Source organism: Ranitomeya variabilis, chromosome 8, assembly GCF_051348905.1.
Source record: "Ranitomeya variabilis isolate aRanVar5 chromosome 8, aRanVar5.hap1, whole genome shotgun sequence".
Taxonomy (NCBI): domain Eukaryota; kingdom Metazoa; phylum Chordata; class Amphibia; order Anura; family Dendrobatidae; genus Ranitomeya; species Ranitomeya variabilis.
In genome coordinates this window covers 199,641,115-199,650,922 of record NC_135239.1, presented here as the reverse complement: position 1 = coordinate 199,650,922, position 9,808 = coordinate 199,641,115, and the positions used below count along the sequence as shown (strand labels likewise).

At 43.1% G+C, this 9,808-nt stretch overlaps 1 protein-coding gene across 1 annotated transcript; it reads left to right on the top strand.

Annotated features, from left to right (window-relative positions):
* The first annotated feature begins 207 nt into the window (after positions 1-207).
* On the top strand, positions 208-9,165 carry LMOD3 (leiomodin 3). Its single transcript, XM_077276077.1, has 3 exons — positions 208-641; positions 6,687-8,219; positions 8,815-9,165. The coding sequence occupies exons 1-3, from the start codon at positions 351-353 to the stop codon at positions 8,839-8,841; spliced, it is 1,851 nt and encodes a 616-aa protein (XP_077132192.1). The 5' UTR covers positions 208-350; the 3' UTR covers positions 8,842-9,165.
* Positions 9,166-9,808: the final 643 nt, after the last annotated feature.

The window sequence follows — 9,808 nt, the reverse complement described above, 5'->3', positions numbered from 1 at the left end:
AAGCCCCTTCACTTGGAGTGACACTCCGGTGACCGCGCAGAAAGCTCCATGAACCGGTCTATCCCGGGAACGCTCTAGAAAATGACCACTACACATTACACAATGACGAGGGGGAGAACCAGCTGTACTCAAATGTCAAAGCGTTTGCACAGCTGACACCAGTTGCTGAAAACAGAACATGGCAGCAGTGACATAAATTCTCTAGGAGGTCCTCCAGGGCTTAATATAGCACTGGCCTCAGCCGAAGAGACCGTCGCTTCAGTCACTCATGGTGGCTTCCTCTCGGAGAACGCAACACGCTTCACCATAACCGCCTGTACCCCTCGCCGTGAGGACCGTACAAATTAACCATGTCTCAGCACAGCCAAGACTCCGAGTTGGATGAACTGTTTGCAGATATTGATGAAGATGAGATTTTGGCCAATTTGTCTCCAGAAGAGCTAAAGGAGCTCCAGAGCGAAATGGAGGTCCTGGCGCCGGATCCGAAAGTCCCAGTGGGCATGATACAAAGGGACCAGACGGAGAAAGCACCGACCGGGCAATTTGACCACAGGTCGCTCATCGATTATTTGCACTGGGAGAAGGAATCTAAACGGATGTTGGAGGAGGAAAGAGTTCCTGTTAAGCTTCTGCCATCTGAGGTAAGATGGCACCGACTGGAAAAATAAAAAATGCCAATATAGGACTTAAAAAAAAATCACTATAGGGTTAAAAAAAAGGAAATAGTACAGGGTAAAGGAAAAAAATATAGGTAAAAGAAAAATAAAGCAGCATTGGGTGAGAAAAAAAGTCACTAAAGGGCTAAAGATTAAAAAAAAGTCACTAAAGGGCTAAAGATTAAAAAAAAGTCACTAAAGGGCTAAGAAAAAACAAAACACAAAAGACAAATTATACTATAAGACCAAAAAAAAAAATTCACCATAGTGCAAAAAATAATAAAATCACAGTAAATCTAACGTATTAAACTTTTTACAAGTTGCATTTGTCCCGATTAAATAAGTTTCTGTGATGTATATGGGGGAAATCGAAAGACTGGAAGTTTGCAGATTATTTTTCCTATGGTTCCTTCAAAGTCTAAAAATTATCCTTAAATACGGTAATAATCCCTCCATCCCCTCTGTCACTTTTATGGAAGCCATGTCAGGTCACTTTCCATCTTTCCATTGCTGGAATCACCGCCGATCTGCAGTTTTGGAATCTGTCGCAGCTAAGGCGAGAAATCCACGGTGACTTTTGGTTGGGTTTTAATTCCATATTTTCCTTTGGACGGGATAAGATCACCATGAGTCTACAGTGTTTTCCCTTTATTTCTTTTTCTTAATTCCCAAGTTTTAATAAAAGTGTCAGAGTTTATGTCTGGGTATGTTATATTCCATCAGACGGACACCGATTAGTACTCTAGGAACCTAAAACATAAATTCTAATCATCAGCCAGTTTTACTCTGATCAATAAAAAGACATTTTGCACAGAAAAAAGAAAAAAAAAAACAGAAAAAAAAATAATATATATTTTTTAATTTTATTTCACTTTGCATTTTCTTACCACAGTGATTGAAGTTTTGTCAAAGCAAAAAAACAAGAAGCATAAAAAAACAAAACAGCTTTATTTATAGTATGACACCAAATAGAGATGATAATCGTAGCTTTAAAAATGCGATAAAAACACATGTTAAAAAAACCCAAATAGCCTAATTTAAAGAATAGGTGCAGAAATTCTGCAACATCAAAAACGGACCACAAGCTCATTGTGGGAACATAGCCTAAAGGAAAATTGTCACTTTGCACCACAGCATGGCGCCCCCTAGTGTAATATCATTTATTGTTAAGCAAAAATTGCAATTTTAATATTCCTCTTTGGAAATTCAGATTCTGATCCTTAAGGATCTACTTGGTGTCATGCTTTAAATATAGCTGCTTTATTTTTTATGCTTCTTGGATTTTTGCTTTGACAAACTTTATTGCTATACTTAGGGGCAGATTACACGCATTTTTATCTGTTTCCACTGCAAAAAAGCACTGAAAATGCACGTGTGGTTTTTTTCACTGCGGATTTTCTGCAGCTAATGTAAATGGATGGGTAAAATCTGCACGGAGAAATTGACATCTGAGAAACGCACCGCAGGTCAGTTTACGCAGCGTTAAAAAGAAGCACAGTGGACACGAGAATTCTATGAGTCCCATCCACTTTGCTAGAACTGTAAGGCTCCATTCTCACAATGAGTTTTTGGTGATTTTTTTTTTATTTTTTACGCTGCATAATTTTTTTTTAAAAAGGAAGTAACTTATTTTACTTAGTAGGTGCAGAAAATCTGCAACATCAAAAACTCACCCAAACCTCATTGTGGGAACACAGCCTTACAGACAAGGGAACCCCAATTAATCGGTCACAACTTCTTAGTGATGGATGTAGTTGCTGTGCAGCAACCGATACTGCATATTTTATTTAATGCCCTCACTGCTTAATGTTTTATGCTGAGACTTGTAGTCGTCGTGTCACATGATGAGTCTGTTATAAGAATACATGACGTGTGTTATATGGCACGTATAGAGAGAGTATAGTCAGAATAGCAGCAGCTCACATGACCTGTCCAGCTGTCCACTGTCACATTACTGCAATTCACCCAGGGAAATAAATGAGGACGGTAATTTCTCTTATTAATTATTTTTACTTACTTTCTCTTAATTTCTATCTCATGATTAACATCTCTGTACAGAATACTTAACACAGGATCCACCATTCATAATAGATGATGTCACAGCTCACCTCCTCCTCCTCCTGTACAATGACTGTTAACACCTCTATCAGGGCCGGACTGGCCATAGGGCAGTTCTGGCAAATGCCAGAAGGGCCGATGGCAGTAGTGGGCCGCTCGAATGTGCCGCTGTGGGCACACTCCCCATGCTGTCGCGGCACACTCCCGGCCCCGCATTCAACTATACCGGCGTCATAGACGCCGGTACAGTTGAATGCAATGATGGAGGAGAGAGCGTCTGCTGACGCTTCCTCTCCCATCATTCCCCGCTCTGCCTGCCGCTGACACTGCGGGTGCGCGATGACGTCATATCATCGCGCACCTGCTGTGTGACCGGGCGGGCAGACTGCGACTGCTGAGGCCGGAGCCATGAGCAGCGCGGGGCACGAGGAGAGAGGTGAGTAGAGTGTTTGTTTTTTTTTATCAATGAGTGATGACTGGATTGTGGAGCTATTGGGGGGGGGGGGGGCATTACTTTCTATGGGGGCTGCCTGCCTGCATTACTTTCTATGGGGGCTGCCTGCCTGCATTACTTTCTATGGGGGCTGCCTGCCTGCATTGCATTCTATGGGGGCTGCCTGCCTGCATTGCATTCTATGGTGGCTGCCTGCCTGCATTACATTCTATGGTGGCTGCCTGCCTGCATTACATTCTATGGGGGCTGCCTGCCTGCATTACATTCTATGGGGGCTGCCTGCCTGCATTACATTCTATGGGGGCTGCCTGCCTGCATTACATTCTATGGGGGCTGCCTGCCTGCATTACATTCTATGGGGGCTGCCTGCCTGCATTACATTCTATGGTGGCTGCCTGCCTGCATTACATTCTATGGGGGCTGCCTGCCTGCATTACATTCTATGGGGGCTGCCTGCCTGCATTACATTCTATGGGGGCTGCCTGCCTGCATTACATTCTATGGGGGCTGCCTGCCTGCATTACATTCTATGGGGGCTGCCTGCCTGCATTACATTCTATGGGGGCTGCCTGCCTGCATTACTTTCTATGGGGGCTGCCTGCCTGCATTACTTTCTATGGGGGCTGCCTGCTTGCATTACTTTCTATGGGGGCTGCCTGCCTGCATTACTTTCTATGGGGGCTGCCTGCCTGCATTACATTCTATGGGGGCTGCCTGCCTGCATTACATTCTATGGGGGCTGCCTGCCTGCATTACATTCTATGGGGGCTGCCTGCCTGCATTACATTCTATGGGGGCTGCCTGCCTGCATTACATTCTATGGGGGCTGCCTGCCTGCATTGCATTCTATGGGGGTCTGCCTGCCTGCATTACATTCTATGGGGGCTGTGCTGCATTATATTGTATGGTGTCTGCCTGCATTACATTCTATGGGGGCTGGCTGCATTCCATTCCATGGGCCTGTGCTGCATTATATTCTATGGGGCTGGTTGCATTCCATTACATGGGCCTGTGCTGCATTATATTCTATGGGGCTGGCTGCATTCCATTCCATGGGCCTGTGCTGCATTATATTCTATGGGGCTGGCTGCATTCCATTCCATGGGCCTGTGCTGCATTATATTCTATGGGGCTGGCTGCATTACATTGTATGGTGGCTGTGCTGCATTATATTGTATGGGGCTGTGCTGCATTATATTCTATGGGGCTGTGCTGCATTATATTCTATGGGGCTGTGCTGCATTATATTCTATGGGGCTGTGCTGCATTATATTCTATGGGGCTGTGCTGTATTACATTCTATGGGGCTGTGCTGCATTTAATTCTATGGGGCTGGCTGCATTACATTCTATGGGGGCTGTGCTGCATTACATTCTATGGGGCTGGCTGCATTACATTCTATGGGGGCTGTGCTGTATTACATTCTATGGGGACTGTGCTGCATTAAATTCTATGGGGCTGTTCTGTATTACATTCTATGGGGGCTGTGCTGTATTACATTCTATGGGGGCTGTGCTGTATTACATTCTATGGGGGCTGTGCTGTATTATAGTCTATGGGGGCTGTGCTGTATTATAGTCTATGGGGGCTGTGCTGTATTACATTCTATGGGGACTGAGCTGTAATGCTGGATACAGCTGTAATTATATGTTATATAGTCGTGTTACACTCCCCTCACTTCTTGTAGCCTACAAGTGTACAAAGATATTATACAGTCACCATGCGACAAGTGGGCCTGTGTGACTTCAAATGCCAGGGCTGAATTTTAGTCCCAAATAGAGATGAAGGACATGCTTGACAAAGACCCATGTAGGGTCGAAACGTTGCATCGTGGCTAATAAAGGAAATCGTTTGTGAACACTTTCACCTGGATTGGATGCTGTCCTTCATCTCTATTTGGTATGTACACTCTCCATGGGGGTCCAGTGGAATTAGGACGTGCATCCACTTGTCCGTGTGCTGTCGGCCAGCTACTTTTTTTCATAGACTGAATTTTAGTCCCAGTCCGGCCCTGACCTCTATATACAGTAGATAACACAGGTTCCCCCAGTCACAATAGGTGATGTCACAGCTCACCTCCTCCTCCTGTACAATGATAGATAACACCTCTATATATAGTAGATAACACAGGATCCACCATTCACAATATGTGATGTCACAGCTCACCTCCTCCTCCTATACAATGACTGATAACACCTCTGTATACAGTAGATAACACAGGATCCACCATTCACAATAGGTGATGTCACAGCTCACTTCCTCCTCCTGTACAATGACTGTTAACACCTCTATATACAGTAGATAACACAGGATCCACCATTCACAATAGGTGATGTCACAGCTCACCTCCTCCTGTACAATGACTGATAACACCTCTATATACAGTAGATAACACAGGATCCACCATTCACAATAGGTGATGTCACAGCTCACCTCCTCCTCCTGTACAATGATAGATACGGTAACACCTCTATATACAGTAGATAACACAGGATCCACCATTCACAATATGTGATGTCACAGCTCACCTCCTCCTCCTATACAATGACTGATAACACCTCTATATACAGTAGATAACACAGGATCCACCATTCACAATATGTGATGTCACAGCTCACCTCCTCCTCCTATACAATGACTGATAACACCTCTGTATACAGTAGATAACACAGGATCCACCATTCACAATAGGTGATGTCACAGCTCATCTTCCCTCCTGTACTCTTCCTTATGACCTTTTGCTCGGATTACAGCAGACAATGGTTCTATATAAATAGGGCCTGCTTCAGTCTATCAATGCAAATGTGAAGAAAAGGAAGCAGGAGTCTAATATTAGGCCTAGTGGTCAGTCTGAAAATTGCAAGATTTGTGTTGTTTTTTTGTGTGTAGTGATATGAAAAATATAAATAAAATAGAAGAATTTTTTAAAAATATAGATTTATCATAAAAAACCTATTTAAAACACTAGAACATTTTATGGTGACACATTCCTTTTAAGTGCTTTAATACGATCAGGTGACTAGCTCACATTGACCACTCTCACCTGTATTGGCGGATGGCTGCACTATTAGCCTCCATTGATGCCTCCTTTGGCCATCACTTCAGGGTGTTTTCAAGTGCACGTAGCTTTTGTAGCGTGGATTCCCACCAGATCGGTATTCCCCATTCGCTTTGACACCAATCTCTAAACTTCGGCACATTGACCCTTAATTTGGCCGTTTCGGCTGGTTAATTCTGTCTATGTGCCCTTCTGGTTTTCATAAAGGGGTTCTCTGCTTGCCCTTTCCCCTCTCTGCTAGGTTGAACAAAAAGTGGTGCAGGAGATCTGGTCGACCTTCTTTGCATGGGACACCTGTCAACTTTTTACAAACTGTACACCCCCCATCTATGGAGGTCTCTAGTTTGTCTATAAAGTGCAGAGTACTGACTTTCTCCCCCATTGCTTTGCATTAATTTTAATATTATTTTTATTTGTGACCCTTCAAAATTCATCATAAATATTATGTTTTTAATATTAGAGAATAATTTCAAGAGTGGAGGAGGAGAAGGAGGAGACGCAACAAGAAGAGAAGGCAACCAATCATCAAGACAACCAAGAAAATGAAGTAGAACCACAAGAACCAGAAGAAGAAAGTCATAACGAAACCTTGGAAGAAGTTTGTGACATAGAAAATAAGATAACCGATGAGGTAGAAGAAGAGACAGAAACAAATCAAAACATCGAGACAGAAACAGAATTGGAAAAAGAAGACAAGACAGGCAGTGAAGAAGTTGAGGAAAGTCGTCTGGAATGTCCACAGAAGGAAGAGATTGTGGAGAAGGAACCAGAACCAGAAGAAGAGAAGAGTGATAAAATAAGTCCCACCATCGATGAAGGTCCAGACCCGGCTGAAAAAGCTGAGGATAATAAACCACCGGGGAAGATCTCAAAATTAAATATACCCAAGAAATTAGCAATGGACTCCAGTTTTATCAAGATGAGCGCGAGGCCTTCTGGAAATCAAACCAACTTGGATAGAACATTGCAGAACATCCGGGAGAACAATTCAGATGTGAAAGAAGTCAACTTAAACAACATCGAGAAGATTCCAAAGGAGATGCTGTTGGACTTCATCAATGCTTTGAAGAAAAACAAACACGTAAAGACTTTCAGTATGACAAACGTAGGAGCCGATGAGAATGCCGCCTTCACCCTGGCCAATATGTTACGAGAAAACAGAAGCATTACCACCTTAAACATCGAATCCAATTTTATTACTGGAAAAGGAATTGTGGCCATTGTGCGATGTCTTCAGTTCAACGAGTCCTTGACCGAGCTGAGGTTTCACAATCAAAGACATATGTTGGGTCACCATGCCGAGATGGAAATTGCAAGACTTCTGAAGGCCAATAACACGTTGTTGAAAATGGGTTACCATTTCGAGCTGCCGGGTCCAAGAATGGTGGTCACTAATCTGCTAAGTAGAAATCTGGACAAGCAAAGGCAAAAAAGAAAAGAGGAACAACAACAGCAACAAGTTAAAGAACAGGAAGAGATCATTAATATATTGGAAAATGGTCTAAGTATGGGAATTCCTCCAGAACTTTGGGCAATGTTGAACCAACCACCACCAGCTCCAGCTTCCAGGATGCCACCCCAAACTTCCAACTCAAGAATGTCACCGATTCCAGAGGAACCAAAAATTCCAGTTCCGCCACTTAGAAAAAGTAAACAGAACAGGGTAGAGTTTAGCTTGGAAAATAAGTGCAATTCCGAGCCTCCGCCTTTCCAAGAAGTGAAGCTTAAAAAATTTCAAACAAAATCCGCAGCCCAAAAGTTAAGAGATGAAGTAGATAAGACTAGTTTGCGAGACATGATACACCTCAAAAGGGCAAAACCCCAGTCAAGTGCGTCTCAAAATTCAGAGCGGTCAGAGAAAGCCAATCTTAAAGACGTAATAAAAACCTTGAAGCCCGTGCCAAGGAATCGTCCACCTCCTGTTGTCAAGTTGACGCCAAGAGATGAGCTTCTTCAAGATATTCGCCAGAGTAACGTGGCCTATCTGAAAGCGGTAAGATGATATTTGGGTGGATGTTTGTTTTTGATAAATATTTTAGCCTACATTTTTCATGCCTTTTTGATAAATCGACCCAAATGTTTTTCACATTTTTATGTCTTTAAACGAGGCTAACGCACCACCTTGATGATGAAACTTAAAGGGATTATCCATTACTGGTTAACACCTTACTAATGGGTCTGATAGGCGAAAAAAAAAAAGATACCTGCCTTCCAGACTGGTGATGAAGTTTCCTACACTGGCAGAGGCATCACGTGAGCGCTGCAGCCAACGTTCCCACTTTGGCCGAGGTTCTCAGATGAAATGTGAACGCTGCAGTTGATCAGTGGCCACTGATTAGCTGCAGTGCTCACGTGATGATGCCAAGGAACCAGAAGGAGATGCAGTGTAGAGAATAATGGAGTGACGCTATTCCAGAAGGCGAGTATCATTTTTTTTTTTATATATATATTTTTTACCTGCCTCCGTAGAATGGAAGATTCTAGTGGCGGATTGTAGGCAGCGGTGCAAATTTTTATACTCCATTTTCATAAAATCCTAAAAGTGAAGTTAGTTCCGATTACTAATTACCGTATTTGGTTTATTACAGGTACCACTACCCAAAGAGCTGGAGTAACGGCTGGGCGTGAATGTAACGAAGACTCTTACACGTAGACCGCGAAAATAATAGTGACCTACTAAAGACAATGGGCAGACAGCTGAGAGTTCCATGGGATCAACACGGAATAATAAAAGAGCGGAATGGACGGACGGATGGAAAGCGAATGCATCTGTGAACCCCAGATTCCGACCGGGCACATCGGGACGTATTTATGTATTATGAATGCAGGATGCACCATGATCGCGCTTCTGAGCTACCACTGATATTACCCTGCCAAAAAGAGGCTTTTCTATGGTTTTTTTTTCTGTTTGTAAATAAATCGCATTACTTGGAAGCCGGATCCCCCTACTGATACTGTAGCATGCGGCGTCATAAATATCTGGATTTCGGAGATGTGAAGGAAAGCGATGTTGACCACGAGAATGCCGGTTAGGACGAGGGCTTGGAGTCATCTCGAATTCCAGCGATCTGAACATTGTTGGCTAGGCATAACATAATCTACCAGTATAAATCACTTTTAGAAGGTGTTGTCAGGTCTTAGCCGGTTCTAAACTGTCGGAAGATCTTAAGGAAGACCTTTAAACTTCCAACAAAGATGTACTTTTTGCTTGGTGTAAACGCCGCCGTTCTCCTGAATCCGGCGATGTTTTTATTTTGTTCCTGCGCCTCTCCGTTCCCGAGATATGGTCTCGTCTTTATTTTTTGGATATAAAGCTACACTTTTTAGACAAGTGGGTGTGGTCCATAAAAGTTGAGGCTCACACCCGGTTGGCTAAAAAAGGACAAATTACATACAGGGAAGATGAGGCCATATCTCAGGAACGGAGAGGAGCAGGAACTAGAGAAAAACATCACCGAAATCAGGGTAACAGCGACATTTACACCAGAGATAAAAAAAACAACAAAAAAAAAACAAAGAGTTTAGTTCACCTACAGCACTACTAGTGGTAAAATGAAGCACTACATGTTTACCAGCAAAATG

What these genes read in the sequence shown, in the direction of transcription:
- LMOD3 (XM_077276077.1), top strand. Translation starts at nt 351, where the DNA reads ATGTCTCAGCACAGCCAAGACTCCGAGTTGGATGAACTGTTTGCAGAT. An exon ending in TTAAGCTTCTGCCATCTGAG is followed by an intron (nt 642 to 6,686) that starts GTAAGATGGCAC and finishes TTTTAATATTAG; the next exon opens with AGAATAATTTCAAGAGTGGA. An exon ending in ACGTGGCCTATCTGAAAGCG is followed by an intron (nt 8,220 to 8,814) that starts GTAAGATGATAT and finishes GGTTTATTACAG; the next exon opens with GTACCACTACCCAAAGAGCT.